The sequence below is a fragment of the Balaenoptera musculus genome, chromosome 4 (assembly GCF_009873245.2).
Source record: "Balaenoptera musculus isolate JJ_BM4_2016_0621 chromosome 4, mBalMus1.pri.v3, whole genome shotgun sequence".
Classification (NCBI taxonomy): Eukaryota; Metazoa; Chordata; class Mammalia; order Artiodactyla; family Balaenopteridae; genus Balaenoptera; species Balaenoptera musculus.
Window position 1 is genome coordinate 102,478,671 of NC_045788.1, and position 20,696 is coordinate 102,499,366.

The 20,696-nt window shown below is 40.3% G+C and overlaps 2 protein-coding genes across 4 annotated transcripts in view; one reads left to right on the forward strand and one right to left on the reverse strand.

The window, feature by feature from the left end:
* The window catches only part of ARL13B (ADP ribosylation factor like GTPase 13B), an 81,603-nt gene extending 80,900 nt beyond the window's left edge, over positions 1-703 (reverse strand). The window contains exon 1 of one of the 3 annotated variants that reach the window (XM_036850858.1): positions 351-703. In XM_036850858.1, coding sequence (XP_036706753.1) covers positions 351-409 — 59 coding nt within the window. In that variant the 5' untranslated portion in view covers positions 410-703. The remainder of the gene's footprint in view (positions 1-350) is intronic. The other 2 variants (XM_036850860.1, XM_036850859.1) reach the window with 2 other exon arrangements.
* Positions 704-8,613: 7,910 nt separating this feature from the next.
* The window catches only part of PROS1 (protein S), a 61,556-nt gene continuing 49,473 nt past the window's right edge, over positions 8,614-20,696 (forward strand). Inside the window, exon 1 of the mRNA XM_036851272.1 lies at positions 8,614-8,894. Within this exon, the coding sequence (XP_036707167.1) occupies positions 8,819-8,894 (76 nt within the window). The 5' untranslated portion in view covers positions 8,614-8,818. The remainder of the gene's footprint in view (positions 8,895-20,696) is intronic.

Sequence of the window (20,696 nt, forward strand, 5' to 3'; positions counted from 1 at the left end):
TATTCCATTCTTCCCTATTAAAAAAAAAAATTCCCATTACAAAAGTTTCAGAGGAAAAATACACAATTCCACACACACACACAAAATCCACAACTTTTTAAGAAATTAGGACCCATTTAAATTATAACAATAATAAGCATTACGGATGAGAACTTAACTGCAACTAAACATTAAGTCTACGTTGTCCTATCGCTCCCTGAGGGGATATATCAAACTGGGAGGGAAAGCATCCCCTGCGGCCTGGGAGTCTCGTCCAGGCGCAGAGAGGACAGGCGGCGCCCCGTCCGACCCTTGGGGCGCAGCTGTCCCCCTCCCCTAGGAAGGCACCCGGCCAACCGGCTCCAGCCTACCTGACGGGCTCCCGCCACCTCTTGAACCAGCTGCAGCAGTTGGCCATCAGACTGAACATCCCAGGCCGCTCCTCCCGCCACCTCCCATCCGAGCCCGGAGCGGAGGTGGGCCGCTAGTTGTCCTGGGCCGAGTCTGGGGGGCCGCCACCGCCGCGAGGCGCCCCTGACGAGGATGGGCCCGGAGTAGAGGCCGGGAGGAAGGTGAGGGCGGTCAGTCCGAGAACCAAGGCCAATAACCGCGCCGACCAGCGAGCGGAATAGTGCGCTCCGCGCCCAGGCACAGCGGGACCAAAGGCGCAGTTTCACAGACCCGGGAAGGGTTTGCTGGGCCGACCAGAGAAAACCCCCGCGTCAACGTGCTGACGTTCCCCCCAGGCGCGGAAGGCCCTCCCCAAGCACCGCCCATGCACTTCTCCAATCACCGTTCGACGGCCCGCCGCAGAGGGCTCTGAGTGGCTAAAGCGGCGCGGCTCCCCGCCCCCGCCCGAGAGGTGGGAGGGAGAAGGGGGAGTGGTCTTGAAGAGGGAGGGGGAGGGGGAGCTGAAGGTGATTCTCGTAGCTAGGCAACGGAAGCGTCTAGAGATGAGTTGAGGAATTTCCAACAGATCTTAGGCTAAGACCGAGCTGCATACCCATCCAAACTGTGTGAGGGTGCTGCTCCTCGTCCGTCTCCAACCCCAACTGAGATCCAGAAATCTCAGGTCTTGTGCATGTTTTGTTTTGTTTTGTTTCATGAAGCAAGGATGAGGATCCTGCGGAGTTCCAGCCAACTCTGGCTGCACAACTACAGAAACAATACACTGGGGCAATTAAGTTAAGAATGAGCGGAAAACTCCTTTGCTAACTATCCAATAGTTCAGATGAGAGTGAAATTTTAATCTGTATAACGTTTATTGCTGTTTGTTACATAAAATGTGAAATGGAATTTTATGATATTTGTTGTGTGTGGGATTATGTTTACAAAAGACATAATATGCTCATTGTAGAAAGTGTGAAAAAGACTGAAAAAGGAACAAGATGAAGAAAATAAGATCTCACACTCACCACCCAAAGATAACCAATGTTAATATTTTGATGTATATTGTTTCCAGGATTTTTAGATACATAGATTGCTAGCTATTTGGTTTCTGCAAGATGGAGAGCATGATCTACTAGCTGTTTTGTAACATGCTTTATTTTATTTAAAGAGATATGTAATATCTACTTTTCCTTTATATTCTTTGGAAATAAGTAAATGACAAGTACATTCCTATAGAAAAAAAATGAATGCATTATATGTAGGGACCCGTGTGTCCATTTAGTCTCCACTTAAATATATATTTTCAAATCCTGGTAAAAGGAGAGAGGGCCCTGGGAAGCCCAGTGTATTCAAGAGAAAATAATGGTTTGGGATTAAGGTAGATCTAGTTTTAAAATTATTTTCTGTCTTTTACTAATTCATGTAACCCTAATTCAAACACATATACATCTCTTACAGCTTACCGGCTCTGAACTCAAGTACCCTATCTGTAAAATGACAATGAAAATACCTACTTTGCAGGGTTGCTAAGGTGATGAAATGAGAGAAATAAAGCTCAGGTGCAATTTCTAACAAATAGTAGATAGCAGATTTTTGAAGTTGGTGTCACCTGTCCCATAAATATTTATGGTATATATCCCCCTACCTCTGTCTCCAAACTGCTAGGGATCTTGTTCAGTATTCTCATTGTCCTGCCTTGATAACTTCAATTTTCTTTCCAGTTGCTCAAGGCTGTATGACCTCAACTGGTTTTCCTAACTGAACTGGCCCTTCCTCATCAGTGCTAGACTGTCTCTGCCCAGACTGTCCTGTCCAGACCCTATAATACCTCTGTAACTACATACAATGTAGTTAACTCTTCTAAAATTCTTTCCTCCCTTGGCTTTTCACAATTATATACTTTTATGGTTATCTTCTGATCTCACTGGTTATTCCTCTTTCAGCTTCCTATATGTATTCTCTGAGATCTGACTTTATCCCTCTGCTTTCCCTTTTAAAAAACATGTTCTCTTGGAGAGTCTAATAACTATTTCTGTGCCTGAAGAGCCCTACTATACTTACTATCCTTGAGCATTTCTGGAACTATACTCAACCCCTGCTCTACTTCATGTCTTCCTTAATTCTGTTAGTGATACATTACCAAACATTTCTGGTACCAACATACAGTTGGTTAGTTAGTTAACTAGCTGACTATTAGTTTTTCAATATATTAAGTGGTTTGGTAGACATATGTGCTGCTCACTATTTCCAGTTCTCTTTTTCTTTTACAAGCACATGAAATAGTTATTCCCACCTTCTTGAAGTCATGGGACCTGCTTTGTTCAGTGAAATGTGAGTGTAGTGGTTATATCACTTCTTGGTGAAAGCATTTAAGAGCTGGTCCACAATTCTCCATGTTCTAACATCCCTTGCAATGGTAACTGTGGAAGCCTACTTTAACTCTGAAGTACTACAATATAAAAACAGCATGGAATGCTGAACCAACACATGGAAGACAGCTGCCTAGAAAGTCCTGTAGTAGACTTCCTATGAGCAAGAAATAAACACTTATTTTAAGCTGCTATAATTTTGTGGCTGTTTGACTGCAGTACAACCTAGTTTGTTCTGAATGAAAAAAACAATCTTGCTGTCGTCATCCTAATTAAGACTCTTGTTTCATCTCCCAGAGATGGTTGAATTTGCATCCTAAATGTCACATGGTTACTTTTTTTTTTTTTCCAGTTTTATTGAGGTAAAATTGACAAATAAAATTGTAGGGCTTCCCTGGTGGCGCAGTGGTTGAGAGTCTGCCTGCTAATGCAGGGGACGCGGGTTCGAGCCCTGGTCTGGGAGGATCCCACATGCCGCAGAGCGGCTGGGCCCGTGAGCCACGACTACTGAGCCTGCGCGTCTGGAGCCCGTGCTCCGCAACGAGAGAGACCGCGACAGTGAGAGGCCCGCGCACAGCGATGAAGAGTGGACCCCGCTCGCTGGAACTGGAGAAAGCCCTCGCACAGAAGGGAAGACCCAACACACCCAAAACTAAATAAATAAATAAAAATTTAAAAAAAAAATTGTAATATATTTGAAGTGTACAATATTATGCTTTGATATATGTGAAAATGTATGTATACATATATGTATACATTGTCTAATGATTTCCACAATCAAATTAATTAACACATCTACCACCTCACATAGTTACCTTTCCTTCTTTCTTTTTTTTGGTGAGAATTTGCTACTCTCTTAGCAAATTTCAAGTGTACAATACAGTATAATTAACTATAGTCACCATGCTATAGGTTAGATCCTCAAAACTTATTTGTCGGGAACCAGCTGCCAGTTGACACAGTCCTTGCAGCTTAAAGCATGGCAAAGTCCTGCTTAATTCTTGACAGGACCCGAAAGAGTTATTAGAGAAGATATGAGTCTTGGCCTGTGAGGTTGCTTGCGGTTTCTCTAACTATAGTTTGTCCTTGGCATGTTTCGGTAATCACAGTCTATTCTCACGCATGTTTATATTCTGATTCGCAGAATGTTTTGTACTATAACTTCAACATTAAGGAAATACTGTCTGATGATTCTGTCTTGTGATTTTAACAAAAACATGTATTGCCTACTGCAATCTATAAAAAGAGTTTTGATGGGAAATAAAGTGTGTGTGCTTGTACACCACCCTCCTGACCCCGTCTCTTCTTAATCCCCTCACCTGCTCTCAGGACTTGTTCCTCAGTCTTACAGCGACTGACACTTATTCATCTTATAACTGAAAGTTTGTACCCTTTTATCAGCCTTTCCCCATTTCCCCACCCCTCAGCCCCTGAAACCACCATTCTACTCTCCGTTTCTATGAATCTGACTTTTTAAAAACTCTACATGTAAGTGATTACATGCAGAATTTTTCTTTCTCTGTCTGGTTTATTTCACTTAGCATAATGCCCTACTGCCATACATAAATGTGCAACATAGATAGATTTCACATGTTCCTTAACAATCCACCTGTTTGTTGATGGACACTTCGGTTGTTTTTTCCATATGTTGGCTCTTGTAAGTAATGCTGTAATAAATTTGGGAGTACAGATGTCTCTTCAAGAGAGTGATTTCATTTCCTTTGGATATATAACCAGAAGTGAAATTGTCAGATCTGCTGACTGGAAAATAACCTCACAACATAACAGCTGTGAGTTGAGTTTTATTCAGGACTTACTGAGGACTGTAGCCCAGGAGACAGCCTCTCAGATAGCTCTGAGGAACTGCTCTGAAGAGGTTCATATATATATGAATTTTTTGGCTGGAAAATACATGTAGTCAAGCATACATCTTGGTAAAAGATTACTGCTAATCACATAAACATATATCTCCAGTTAAGGATTTTAGTGCTTGTCTATGTATAGGAAGATGCAAGAATCTGGGGTCATTGAAATTCTTCCTTAGATACACTTCTTTTTTTTTTTTTTTAAAGGAATTCCTTTATTTTTTTATTATTTATTTATTTATTTATCCACCCATTTATTTTTGGCTGTGTTGGGTCCTCGCCTCTGTGCAAGGGCTCTCTCCAGTTGCGGCAAGCGGGGGCCACTCTTCATCGCGGTGCGCGGGCCTCTCACTATCGTGGCCTCTCTTGTTGCAGAGCACAAGCCCCAGACGCGCAGGCTCAGTAGTTGTGGCTCACGGGCCCAGCTGCTCCTTGGCACGTGGGATCTTCCCAGACCAGGGCTCGAACCCGTGTCCCCTGCATTAGCAGGCAGACTCTCAACCACTGCGCCACCAGGGAAGCCCCTAGATACACTTCTTAACTATCTAGGGGCCCATAGATCCAAAACACAGAACACTTTATCCTGAATTCCTTTCAGCATGTATTTGTAAGTCAGTGAGCATAGTGGCTAATGACTTGATCCTTGTAGAGCTGGAATCGTGGGCAACACTCTATGTTTACAGATATATGGTAGTTCTATTTTTAATTTCTTGAGAAACTCCTGTACTGTTTTCTATAATGGTTGTACTGATGTGTACATTCCCACCAACAGTGAACAAGGGTTCCCTTTTCTCCACATCCTCACCAACACTTGTTATCTCTTATATAAATGTTACTTGGTTTCCAATCTGATCCATTTTGTAAGCATTTAACAAATAACATTCTTAAAGTACAACCATAAAAATCACTCTATCTAAAACAAACAAACAAATAAAACAAGACAGGTCCTTAATGCCTGTGGTTTAACTACTTTAGTATTTGTTTGTTTTTACAAAGCAAATATTAAAAGATTATTGTAGAAAAGTAAAATACATAAATCAGCAAAAAGAAAATGATCCATAACCCCACCACTGAAAATGATCACTGTTGATATTTGGGCATAAATATTCCCAGATATATATATATATATATATATATATACATATATATATATATATATATATATATATGTATATATATATATATATATATATATATATATATGTATATATATATGTATATATTTTGGCTGTGTTGGGTCTTGGTTGCTGCACGTGGGCTTTCTCTAGTTGCAGCCAGCGGGGGCTACTCTTCGCTGCAGTGCACGGGCTTGTCATTGCGGTGGCTTCTCTTGTTGTGGAGCACGGGCTCTAGGTACACGGGCTTCAGTAGTTGTGGCACACGGGCTCAGTAGTTGTGTCTCACGGGCTCCAGACGCGCAGGCTCAGTAGTTGTGGCTCACGGGCTTAGTTGCTCCGCGGCATGTGGGATCTTCCTGGACCAGGGCTCGAAGCAGTGTCCCCTGCATTGCCAGGCGGCTTCTTAACCACTGCGCCACCAGGGAAATCCCCTTCCAGACTTATACTGTTAAACTGAAATTTGTTGAATGTTAATGTACCAGTCACTGTTCTAGGCACTAGGAATATAGTTGTGAACAAAACATTAAAAAATTCCTGCCCTCATGGATTTTACATTCTAGTGGTTGTTGACTGAAAAAAAATGCACAATGTGAGAGTTGCAAGTTAGGTTTTATTGGGGGCAAAATGAGTACTATAGCCTGGGAAAGAGCATCTCAGATAACTCTGAGGCACTGCCTCAAAGAGGCAGGGGGAAGGTCAGTACTATATAGGACTTTAGTGAAGGGGGGTACATGCAGTCAAGCACACATTTTGGCAGAGGCTTGCTGCTAGTGACGAGGAGCAGATGTCACTGTTAACGATTTTACTGCTTTTCTAGATATGAGGAGATGCAAGAATTTGGGCTCATAAAATCTTCTGAAATTATCTAACTATCTGAAGGCCTGTTCTGTCAGTTTTTCCCAGAGCACAGTGCCTCATTCCTGATTACCCAGAACTCCTTTCAGGGTGTGTTGAAGGTCAGCGGCTGCAGTGGCTAGTGACTTAATCTTTGTAGAGGCAGATGGCAGGTGCCAATTTTTAGCAGGCATGGTGGAGAGAGATAAGGATGCAGGTAATAGACATAATTAATAAGTAAATGGGACAATATACCAGTATAAGATTATATGGAGAAATGTAAAACTGGGTGAGGGAATGGGATTAGAATTAGGACTAGGAAAAGGGATTAGATTAGCAGTTAAATTTTGAATAAGATTTAATTGCATATTTAAAAGTATACTGAAAACAAATTTTGGCCAAGTGAAATTGACCAAATGTTAATCAATATTGAGCTAAAGGCAAAATCATCTTCACAGAGTGAACTTATGCAATAAATTAAAAACTTGAAAATTTTATCCAAAGAGGTATTATTAAATTTCATTTTAAACATTTCAGGGTATTATTTTTCAAAGTTTAACATTACAGTGTAGGTAGGACACATTAACAACTATTGTTAGCACTGTGATGTACATTTGTGGTCTTAAAATGACTTAAAACTTCACATTCAGTTGGAGTCTTTGAAAGATCAAGATTTTTCTTTTAGGTACCTTGCATTTTTCCAACATTTCTTTCTTCATACTCTTTATATTTTTTAATGTCTGTATGGGAGATGATTTGTTATGAATGCTGTTGATTCATGATTTTGGAAGTTTTCCCTCGTGAAATTTTGAGAACTCAAAATTGATATTCTACTTGTAATTCTTCCTAACAAATGAGGAAAGACTCATGGCCTAAATGCATTTAAATATTCAATAATTAAATATAGTATTTAAAGGTCATTTTGTTTTATGTTCTGATTGCTAGCCCACCAAACAATTCTACCGAGATTAGAATTATATTTATAATTAAATCACTTCGGGTGGGAATAAAGTGGTGAATAGATTGACATGTAGAGTCAGACATAGCAAGAAGGAAGAGAATTTAAAAGAGGGAAGAATATGGATATATCCAACAATTCCTTTGCAAATTTTCTTAGAAAAAGTGACTCTAATAACAACTTTCATCCACCTGGATCATAAAACCACAGAAAGCTAGAGCTGGAATACACCCTTGAAAGATCATCAGCCTATTGACTTTCGCTCACACACATAGGAAATCAACTGATATTGTTCACTGGGCAGAAACGCTGGAATGATAGTAGTAAGTGTGCCTTAACTATGTGCTACTCTTTAACACACTAACTGCTTCACGTGTGTTATCTCTTTAAATTATTCTGTTAACACTGAAAACCTACTACTATCTCCATTTTACGGATGATACAACTAGTAAGCTGCAGAGCATTGCCATTTGAATCCAGGCGGTTTAGCTCCAAAGGCAGCCTTAAACATTAAGTAACATATTTCAAATATGCTTGCCTAAGCACAAAAAAGCAGAGGTAACATGCAAAAACCAAAAACGAGCTGTTTGAAAGTGATAGAATTTGATACATGCTCTTTTTTCCCAAAACATTTTTTTTTGCTATAGTTTTTTTACGCTATAAATTCAAGAACAAAACAAAAATGTAGACAATCAAAACTATCACATTTGATTCCATTATCTGTTCTCTGTAGCCTTCCTAGAGTTCTCATTTCGCTTCTAGGTTTTTGTTAACATCTTCATTCCCAGTGTCAGTCTCTCAAGATGCTTTCCTTCTAAGCCAGGACACCCCGACCTCTGAGTCCTCAAAGTATTCTTGGCCACTCCGCCTTCCACTCCGGCTCGCTGGAGGTTGTGTTTTGCGTGTGTGTATGTGTGTTTTACTGCGTTTGCTTCCCCTTTTCCTTGGCAAACTTCACATTCCGGAGACCGGAACGCAACGCTGGAGTTTGGGAAAGGGCGAGGAGGATGTCTCGACAGTGTTTACTAGGCCTTCAGCACTCTCCCTGAGCCCTGCCCCCAGCTCCGAAAAGAAAAGCTTCCAGGAAATGTCCTTGTTATCACTGCCCGGTCGGGCTGGGGGCTGGGAGCGGGCCGTCCCCTCCGCCCCCGGCTCGGCTGCTCCGCGGGCGCGCTCGCTCGCAGGCGCCTCCGCGCCGCAGTTCTCAGACAGCGGCGCTCCAGTCGCAGCCCCGCGGCACGCCGAGCGCAAGGGTCCCCGCCGCGACGCGCCACCGTCCCCGCCCGCGCCTCCGCGCGCTTCGCCATGAGGGTCCTGGGTGGGCGCTCTGGGGCGCTGCTGGCGTGCCTCGCCCTAGTGCTTCCCGTCTTGGAGGCGAACTGTGAGTAATCAATAGCGTCTTGTCTTCTTCTCTCAGCATTGCCGACTGAACTCCGAGCCCTGCTGGGAGGATTTTCTTTTCTAGGGCTGCAGCCTCCTAGAAAGTTTCCAGCAAGTGCTTCCATCAGCTGTGGATCTAGCGGGCAGTGTAATGGTGGAGGCAGGGTCAATATTCACCCTGCTCTGGGAATCACGTGTTGACTACAGGACAGATTCTAGAACAAGAGTGATACTAAATATCAGTGAAGGAATTAGAACACGTACCCATTTGCCCCAAACAGTTGAAGTTCCCAGTCAGAGGACAAGGATGAGCACATTACAGTATAAAAGTAGACAGGAAAGTCAGCCCACTCTGCTTCCCTTTGTACTAGTGCCTGTCCCCAACCAGCACCCCCTGCTGCAACCTACCTCCGCTCTGCAATGCCTGGACTTTGAGCTGGGTTTCCTTATCTCAACATTGACACACGAATTATTTGGGGATGAGTGCGGGTTTGCGTAGCAGTACGGAGATGTCAGTTTTTTAACCTTGAAATCAAAAGGACTGTTAAAGATTGTAGTTCTCAGATAATTTCGTACTGAGGATTTTTGACGGAGTGCCACTGATCTGAGGTCGTCGCATGAGTTCTTTGTACTTTATCTTTGTGTTTCCTGTTCTTTATGTTCCCATGCCTGGATTCAAGGCAGGATATTGAGTTTTCTCTAAATATATATATATAGGGATATCAAGGCATTTAGTACATCTTAGTTGTCAGTTAATTAGTTTGTTCTTTAAAGGTTAAGCATGCTCACTGGTCAAAAATGCTTACTTGTGCTATGTTTTATTCTCAGGAAATGGCATGGGAGAGATAAACTCTGAATTACACCATAGCATTTAGATTGGTTAAAGCTCCAATGTAAACTTTTCAAAGATGATAATGTCAGGAGAATTAAGTAGGAATTTACTAACATTCTACTAGTTTTATTAGTTTTTATTAGTTACAGATCAGGATGAATGAGGTGTTTTAAAATTCTAATTTAAAGGCTAAAACAACATTTGTTGATTTTATATTAAAGACGCACAATAGTAGAACTTCAGCATACAAACCTCTATCATTAAGCCTATATATGGACCACATACAGTAACTCATTATCTATATAGTTCAGTAGGACAATCAAGTATTTGTCTGATAACCAGTGTTTTTATTTTTTTTAATATTTAGTTATTTATTACACACCTGCACTTCTGACCTAGTATACTATGAACATTATATTATGTATATTTAAATGAGTTTTTAAAGGATAAAGTCAAAATAAATCTGAACAGTAGCACTGGTGTTTTCTTTCTGTACCTTAATGAATTATCTTCACACTCTCCTGGAATGCAATCATTCCATTTTGGAAGTCACTAACATATTCTACCAGAATGAAATGAAAGTTCATGAAAGTGAAAACCAACAAAAAAACACGGAAGAGAGAAAAGAACATTTGGAAATGGAGAGAAAAAATAATTACAGAGGGGATAATTAAAACATGAAAAACTACTGGGTCTAAATAACTGGTAAATTGTAATCAATATGGAAAGACTAACATAGGAAATAATGTGAACATCGCAAGGCAAGATGTTGGGAATAACACTTAAACATATGGAGTATGCTGTCGTCACAGAAAGGTTTTTATTGACCCCTGCACAGACTGAGACAGCTTCCCTATTGGGAAATATGATTTTAGAGTGTACAAGTGAAACCAACAAAATACAGAGAATGCATCCTCCAGGGCCAACCATGATCTTCCCATCCATGGGAGCCTAGAGTACATTTCCACTGATAATCATTTATGGACTGGACTGCCATGCATTGTCCTCTCAGGGGTCTGCTTGTTGAACTCTGTACCAGAGAACAAGATTGTTAATTGTGCTTACAAAGAAATATATGGGTAAATACATAAAACATGATAACCAGTGTTTTAGAGAGAAGAAAAAGGCAAAAATGGCTTACCCCACGTACTGCTTGTCACAACAGGAATTTGCTAAACCCTTTCTTTTTGTAGAGATTGTTACATGTTCATGGAATCTAGGCAGAGTTAAAAAATGATGTGTGTGTCTATGTGTATTATACAGAGATAATCAAACCATACGTATGGAGAAATCTTGTTATATATAGACACTGATAGCATATATAAATTAGTTCTTTAATTCTAGTTTAATTGGATTAAAAATCATTTCTGGTTTACTGATGAGAAAACTGAGGTACAGATGGAATGTGTTTACTCACTAAGATTGTAAATTTGAGATAGAATTAGAATTCCAAATATTTGATTTATTGTTTAGTCCACAGAAATACAGTCGCTATTTAAAGAAAAAGTTTAAAAATCACAGCTTTAGGTTTGAGAGAGTTGAGAAATCATCCAGTTCAACTTTTTTGAAATTGTTCAGAGATGTTAACTGACTTTTCACACATGCTTGTATCTAATCTGTATCTATATGTATATGTGTATCTGTCTATCTATAGATTTAAAACTTAGGCTGTCTATATATTGTATACCACACTAAAGGCTGTGTGAAGAAAAATAGAAGAAAGGGGATGTCCCTTTTGGCTGTGCTAATTTGGCCCTTTCCAGACTTCCACTTCTGCTTAGGTGCAGTCTACCCTTGACATTACTGACTCATATTTTCCTTCTCTTTTTTGCTTTCCTCTTTCTTCCTCTGACCATTTCTTTTACTGTTTATCTATCTTTGTCTTTGCTTAAATTTCCTTTACTTCAGAGTCCAAAAAGTTGCACTGATGGAGAGATTTTATCAAGCTTAGGCTAGAGTTGGGGTTGGTGCTGGAAGAGTTAGAGACAATATCTGGTGTACTCCATCATCATCATCAACAACAACAACAATACCCTGTGCCGTATTCTCTTGCCATTAATCCTATCTAGGATATATGGTCATGCTTCTCATAATAGACCTTTTCTGTCCACCAAGTTCAATAACCTCTTTAATAGCTAAATGATCTATATGCATATTTAAACTTTCAAAATACTGTCAGAAAAAATATGAGAAGCCTGATAATACATATATTAATTAATCTTTAGCTACAAGCAACAGTAAAGACTCTTGCTAACTAAAGCAGAAAGAAAGAAAGAAAGAAAGAAAGAAAGAAAGAAAGAAAGAAAGAAAGAAAGAAAGAAAGAAAGAAAGAAAGAAAGAAAAAGGAAGGGAGAAAGAAAGGAAGGAAGGAAGAAAGGAAGAAAGAAAAAAAAGGAAGGAAGAAAGAAAAATAGAGAAAAAAAAAAAAGCTGAGTGGATTTATTGGAAGACCTACTTAATGGCATGTTGAATAACCAGGCCTAGGGAAGCCAGGGACTTGGGCATTTAGGTGATCTATATAGTGGGCAGTCATGTGCTCACTATGTGAGGAGCTGCCATCAGATGACTTAGTTCTAACTGCCTTGTAGTTCTGTGTATACCTGTTCATGATCGAATTTCTTAGAAAAGAGAGCCTGATTATTTTGGCTTAGCTTGTTTCTGGAGTCCTGTGGTTGACAGCTCAGTAGAATCAGGCAGAGTGCCAGAAGGACAGCTCCCACAAAGGAATGGATCCTGGGAAGGAAGCAGAAACAAGAGAAGTCTACACATTCCAGTTATTGGCTGTACAACATACACACATGCCCTTCTTTCCATGAACACCATTTGAAAAACATTTCAAATATAATGCAGATATTTCTAATATAATGCAAATAACTAATGTACAGCAGAAAGGACCTCCTCTTCAAGAGATTCCAGTCACCACACTCAGAGAGGTAGGCTCCAGGCTGCCATTTCCTAGTTTAGTATCATCAGGTGATGATGTCCTTGCCTCCTCTAGTTCTGTCACAATTCTGTGTCAATGTGCTGTGCTTTATGGATGAAATGATACATCGTAGTATACCAACACATCCTATATTCCAGAAAATAATTTTAAAAAGACAAGCAAGGGAATACAGGTACTGGCTTTAGGGCTTGCCTGTCTCTCTTGGTTTTAAGCTAGAGCTGGTATTTATGACTTCTTCCTTCACTACCCAGTTCATATGTCTCCTGCTTTTAGGCAGTTCCTCATGTTTGATTTTTTTGTCTACTCAATGAGATGTACCACACCCTTATTCAGGAAGAACCTGAGCCCTGTTGTTCCTACCTATGGATGATTGTATCCATCTCTTCTTTACAATTTCTCTTGTGTATAGTAGTCATCCTGGAGAGGCAACACTTCTAACCCTGACTTGTATGTGGCAACTACACTATTTTGCCTTGATTATTGTCATTCCAGCATAATTCTCTCTTTTTTTCCAACAGGAGTAAAGAACTTGAAATAGCTACATAGCAGTCTCAGCTTCTAATTCAGTGGAAAATATGTTAGGTTTCCTAGTGAATGCGTTCCTTCTTGGTTTCCCAATTTCTAGATGAACGGAACCTACTTGTAAAGAAAGAAACCAAAAAATTAGAGAATAGGTCAGTCAATTACAGTAAGTCCCCTACATACGAAGCAGTTCTGTTCTGAGAGCGAGTTCGTAAGTCCAATTTGTTTGTAAGTCCAACAAAGTTGGCCTAGGTATCCAAGTAATACAATCGTACTGTACTGTAATAGGTTTATAATACTTTTCACACAAATAGTACATAAAAAACAAACACAAAAAATAAACATTTTTAATCTTACAGTACAGTACCTTGTAAAGTACAGTAGTACAGTACATCAGCTGGCATACAGGGGCTGGCATCAAGTGAACAGGCAAGAGGAGTTACTAACTGAAGGAGGTAGAGGAGGTGGAAGATGGTAGAGCTGAAGGATCGTCAGCAATAGGAGACGGAGGGCAAGCTGCAATTTCACTCACACCTGACACTGATGGCACAGGTTCTGGTTCCTTGCTGGATTCAATTCTGTCTACCCTCTTGAAAATACGATCCAGCAATGTCTGGGGAGCAGCTCTTTTTTTCTTGTCATAGATGACACGGTAGCACTGGATTGCTTTCTGAACGGTTGCTGCAACCTTCGTGTACAGTTCTACGTTTGGTTCCTGTGCCTCAAAAACTAACAGTGCCTCCTCAAATAAAGAAAATCCCCTTGCCATTTCCTGCATCATGAACCTCTTCTTAGGTGTACCAGCTACATCACAGCTGCTTTTACTCTTGCTTCTGGACATCCTGGATTTGAAATAAATTACTGTACTACTGTACTCTATACAGTAAAGTACACAAAAGCACAACCACTTGTAGAGGATGCATGCACGTGACAGTGTACGCCAGACACCTAAACTAACTTATGTGATTGGACACTCGAATGCATGTTCGCATCTTTGAAAGCTCGCAACTTGAAGGTTTGTATGTAGGGGACTGACTGTAGTTTCTTAGGGCTGCCATAACAAAGTACCACAACCTGGGTGGCTTAAACAACGGAATTTATTGTCTCACAGTTCTGGAGACTAGAAGTCTGGGATCAAGGTGTCAACAGAAATGGTTCCTTCTGAGGGCTGCTCCATGCCTCTGTCCTAGGTTCTAGTAGCCTCAGACATTCCTTGGCTTGTAGATGGCATTCTCCCTGTGTCTTCACATCATCTTTCCTCTATACATGTCTGTCTCTGTTCTGAATTTCCCCTTTGGATGAGGACATGAGTCGTTGGATTAAGGCCTGCTCTTATTACTTCTTCTTAACTTGATCATCTGCAAAGCTCCTATTTCCAAATAAAGTCATATTCATAGGTACTGGGGGATTAGGACCTCACCATTTTTTTAAAGGACACAATTCAACTCAGTCACTAACCATCAAATCATGACAAGTACTTCTTCCCTTTCTACCTTCACTCCTAACCTGTGTATTTTGGCTTCAGGAAAAAGAGCACCAAATATTAATGATTGCTGGTTCAGAGAATGTACCACTTTTTTTAAAAAACCACATTTTGGAAGATAGTACTGTGTCTCAAAAGGCAATAACTGAGCCCTCAATAATTGATCAGTCCATAATTCCATAAGGCTAGCTCTTTCTAGGTCTTAGAGTACACAATAAGACCAATGAAAACCATAATAATCATCCCATTGACTTATTTCTTTAATTGTGGAGTTAATTCTATAGTTGTATGGCTTAGCATAAAGCATCGAACAAGTCTTCCAGTAGTGGTGCTGATGGAAAAATTAAATCCAAATAAAGAATAAATGTCTCTACCTCTGAGTCCAAATTGCTGCTCCTTCATAAAAAAAGTGCCCTAACTAGTCAGCCATTCATCAGGTAACTGGTTGGCTTTTGTAATCTGTCCAATTTACAACAGGTGAATGAATGGCAATTCTGCTAACAGCAAGAGTCTGGACCGTTCGTGAGGGGAAGTCTGTGTAACTGAGTCTACATGTAGTCTCCATCCTTGCCACCATGGCTGCCTTTTTATGAATATTGAACAAGCACTAAACTGAGTGACACAAAGCAACAGCCTGAAGGCCATATGTACCCACAGAGTTGTGTGTTGGTCCTCAGAGCAATTTAAAAATCAGAAAATTTCATCCAAAATTTTGTTTTTATAACTTCTTTTGAAAAACAAAGGAAGATCTGGCAATTCTGGGCCCACATTCCAACACAGCAAGATTCAGCTAGAGCTGGGACTTTCCTGGCGGTCCAGTGGTTAAGACTTCGACTTCCAATGCAGGGGGTGCAGGTTCGATCCCTGGTCAGGGAGCTAAGATCCCATATGCCCTGTGGCCAAAAAAACCCCCAAACATAAAACAGAAGCAATATTGTAACAAACTCAATAAATACTTTAAAAATGTCCACATCAAAAAAAAATCTTAAAAGAAAAAGATTTAGCTAGAGCTGATTCAGAGCTACCTTCTTTAGACAGATTATACCCTCTCCAGTTTGCCATAATTCCAAGCATTCCTCATTGTTTGTCACCAAATTCTCTTCCCTTGTTTATGGTACCTATCAGACACTTGTTGATTTCTGAGTTTGTGAGCCTTGCACTAGATTACCTTGAGAAGAACCACAACTGACAATCATTAAGTGGGCCATTCTGCCCCCTTTTATAATTAAGAACCTTCCTGGTATGGGGCTATCCACTTGGAACACAAATATTCTCAGCTCTGGGGCAATTCTTGACCAAACTTCCTTGTTTCTAGGCCTAAGATCTAACTCTTTACAGGTCTCTGAACAACTGGACAGACCATTTGTAACTATTGAGAAAGTAGCAAAGATTCTGATCTCTGATAATTTCTCATTCTAAGCAAAGTGGACAATGAGAAATAACTGCTTATCTGTCCACCCCTTGTGAAGGTTTTATTTCTCCTGTGCTCTTCAGGATCACCCTTGAGAGAGGCTGTAGTTCATTTCTGGCTGTAGCTTTGTAGCAGGTCTACCTCTGGCTCATGTTGGTACATCACACTGAGGCATCTTTTCCTTTTCATTCTTGGTTGTAGGCCTTTCCTCATGAGTCCATAAAGGGAGGTGGAGGGAGGGAAAGAAGTCAGGAGAATGAGAAACTGGCCCAGGCCACTTAGTGGTGCTTTAGGCTCATCCCATTCATACCATTTGAACATTTCACAGTTGAACTGCTGTCATAACTAAATTTATGGCTACATGAAAAACATAGCATCTAGTTCATGACGAGATGTTCAAATCACATTGTCCTGTGATCAGACCTTCACCTCACAAAAGTCCAAAAGGACACCAGGAACAGTTTCTCAAAGGGAAAATAATTGCTGAAACAAACGTGACTTGCTCCCAACTCAAAGGGATCACTCCTGAAATTCTTCTTCCGGGACTTGCTAGGGTGTCTCAAGAGTACCCTGCCGTCCTATGGACCATTTAAGCCCAGTTAGATCTGATGAGTCACTGGCTCGGCTACATGACAGACTGCTTGAAATGAACTTTGAACGAGCTAGAGAGCATTCTCTTATTTTGGTTTCCACCCACACTTGGCAGCTTCTGGACTCATAGTAAAAAGCTCAGAGTAGAACATCTAAAAGTGGAATATGCCTCAAAAATAAGAGGTCCATCAAAATCTATTTTTCCATCTTAGTGATGGACAGCCAGGTATATAACAACTTGTTTCTCACTTGAGCGGGAATATTCCAACATGACCAGATTTTTGCTGAAAATAGTTCAGTGCTCTTAGGCCTGGGGAAGGAATCAGAAGGAATCACAGTTTGAAGATTGAGTCTGATTGGGCCTATAGTTTCAGGACAGAATTCCCTTTATCAACTGAGCCTCATAATCCTCAATTCTGAACAGCATACCTTAGATCTTAGGTGTTTTGATCTTAGATCTTAGGCATCTAATAATGAATAAAGTTTTGAGAGTCTTTTTCCTTAGTGCAGTTACCTGGTGCATTTATTTTGCTTTGGAGAAAACTAGGAGAAAAGTTTACAGATGCTTCCTCAAGGGCGTCTTTCTTCTCCTTCATTCAAGAGGTTCTGTATTCACCCACTGATTCGACTGGTAATTAAGGCGAGGTGGTGATTTCTTTGTATTGTGACTATACGGCCTCTATTTGCTAACCCAGAGATTTTGGGGTGAAAAACTCAGTGAAGAATTTTGTGGGTTGTCTTTCTGTCTAATTTTGGGAGAGCTTTGCCTGTTAATCCTTCCTCCAAGATCTGATCACTGACGTTGATTCAGGTCAGTACAGGCGGCTACCTAAGCTCAGCCACGCAGGTTCCTCCTGTCCCACCTGAGATCCGGGAGCCCATTTTCATTGCAGCCCCTCCCAGCAAGATTTCCTACCTAGGGAGAACAGCCAGTACAATGCTTTTTAAAAATTCCAGTGATTTCCTCAATAATCTATGATAGTCATGAAAATATATTCTTTTCTTCTGTTAGGGAGTGGGGTGGATAAGTGAGGAGGTGAACAGGTAGGAGCCACATGAACAATTCAAGACAGAACATCTGACTCCTATTCCTTCGTTGATATTATGTCAAGGAATGTCTGGCATTTCAGTGTTGTTCAGTGTGTGCCAAGATTTTGTCTGCGATAGCATTAGATAACCAAACCAGCTGTTAGCACTGAAGCTGGGGTTCTAGCTAGCACATGGAACAAAATTAACAATATTAATACATTCAGCCTAATTCAAAATTATATATGCCTTGAGTATTAGTTTTCTATTGTTGCGTAACAAGTTACCACAAACTTAGCATCTTAAAACAACACAATTTATTATCTCATAGGTCCATAGGTCAGAAGTCCAGGCACAAGTTCAGGGAGCTGCTCCAGGTTCTCACGTGGATAAAATCAAGGGGTCCACCAGAGCCGAGATCTCATTTGAAGCTTGGAATCTTCTTCCAAACTCACGGATTATTGGCAGAATTCTGTTTCTGGCAGCTGTAGGTCTCAGGCCCTCAGCTGCTGAAGGCACCCACCATTCCCACCATGTGATGGTGGTTTGCTTCTAAAAAATCAGTAGGAGGCATCTGCGGCTGCTTTTTGTCTCTACTATTTCTGAAGTCTGAACCTGGTGTACAAGGCTCATGATCTGGAGGCTTCCAAATCTTTTCCTCCAAATGAGCTTTCCCTGCCCCTCTTCTGAAAACTGGTCCTTCTCTGTCCTCTCTCCCTTGTGGTCTTTTCACATGCCAGTCCTCCTTTTTGAAAGACTCTTTCTCTTTATTGTCTTCTCCAACCATACCAGGTGACCTGTCCTTAGCCTTCTCAGACTTTAGGATACTTTATAAGATTTTGTTCCGTTTTTTTTTTTTTTGGATCATGGATTGATGTGTGATAAAGGTTTCTAAGATCTTTATTTCCCCATTTATATTATAGGGTAATTTAGAAAACTGATATTTTCTTGGTGCTATTCTCTAATATTTAAATATATTTAGGGCTTTTTTTTACATTCTTTTGCTTTATTGTTTATTTTATTCAAGGAATAAGCTGAAGTACTCTGTCTTATCTATGTGTTTTATGCTTTCACTAGAACTTTCTTATGTTTAGAATTAATGAAGGAGCAAATTAGCACATTATTGAATATAGGAATTAGTTTAAATTTTCCATAATCTTATGTTAATTAGGGTAAGATATGCTGTGGTGTGATAACACTTTAATCCACAAATCTTCAAATTAGTCTCCAAATCACCGAATCTCAGTGACTTAGTAAAATAAGAGTTTATTTTTTAGTCGTGTAAAGTTCAATGTGGTTTGTGTAAATCTCTTACATCTCTAGTTGTACCATCTGGAACACATGGCATCCAATGTCCCCACAAGAAAGGAAAGCAATGGAGGAGGCATATTTGTTCTTTTTTTTTTTTTTTTTAATGTCTTTATTGGAGTATAATTGCTTTACAATGGTGTGTTAGTTTCTGCTTTGTAACAAAGTGAATCAGCTATACATATACATATATCCCCATATCTCCTCCCTCTTGCATCTCCCTCCCACCCTCCCTATCCCACCCCTCTAGGCGGTCACAAAGCACTGAGCTGATCTCCCTGTGCTATGTGGCTGCTTCCCACTAGCTATCTATTTTACATTTGGTAGTGTATATATGTCCATGCCACTCTCTCACTTCGTCCCAGCTTACCCTTCCCCCCTCCCAGTGTCCCCAAGTCCACGTCTGTATCTTTATTCCTGTCCTGCCCCTAGGTTCTTGAGAACCATTTTTTTTTTTTTTAGATTCCATATATATGTGTTAGCATACAGTATTTGTTTTTCTCCTTCTGGCTTACTTCACTCTGTGTGACATACTCTAGGTCCATCCACCTCAGTACAAGTAACTCAGTTTCGTACTTGTTCTTAACCGTCTTAGTGTGGAAGTAACAAAACTCACATCTGCTTCCAATGCAAGGAAGCACATGGAATATTTGGTCAGCATTGTCTCTGTTACAAACATTTTTCCTCCAAGGTTAAGATTACTGTTTCTTCCTCTAAGAGAAGCACAAATACTTGTTGCCCATTTAAACCTTTGGTGATGTATATTACACAGGGTAAGGTTGCTTTAACTATCTGAATAAAATTTGTGATAGAGAGAGAGCATAATTAACACGCCTATGAACAGACCAGCTGATGACTTAGTATAATGACATTAAGTTGGCTATTAATGTGGCAACTTGAAAAAAATATTGTAGCAGTTGATATTGAAATTACTCCTATGGTGAGAACTGTTATTATTTTAGAAATTGCCTTGAAAATGGCTTTAGATTTAGAAAGTAAAGTCCCCAAAACATGGTCTATAGCTTTACTATTCACATGTAGTCCATAGACCAGCAGCAGCATTACCCGGGAGTTTATTAGGAATGAAGTATCTCTGACCCCACTACAGACCTGCTGACTCAGAGTACGCATTTTAACAAGACCCTCAGGTAATCCCTACACTTAAGAGTTTGAATCATTCTGGTCTGTAAGGCCATAACAGAGAAAATAGATAAATGATTCTGCATAAGAAGTGAACAGAAATTTGCAGGGGTGGCAGTAGACAGTGGCCAGAGAAAGAGAAGGGGAGAGGATGTTGGAGAAGGGAGAAAAGAAGCTGAGCCCCATGGCAGGAGAACACAGCTGTAGGGAAGGTCTTCAGTAAAAAATTATTAGATGTGAGGGTAACAGAGGACCTTTAGGAACTGGGGTTTCTAAGGCTAACTTTAAAGTGCAAACGTTGCTTTAAGTTTTTAAAGTTGCAGTTTTGTTTTTTCTAAACGTAATAAATTAAGTGTTATTAGGTCTAGTATGGGGAAAACCCCTTCATTTATATTACATTGTTCCAAATATAGAAATTGAAATCTCCAGGCTTGAGGGAAAATAAAATAAGGATAATTTATCCACATAGATTCTGAGTCTTTCTACGGAGGAGTGGTAATAGGAACCGGCTCTTACTGGTTCTAGGCCATTAGCATAATTCTTCTT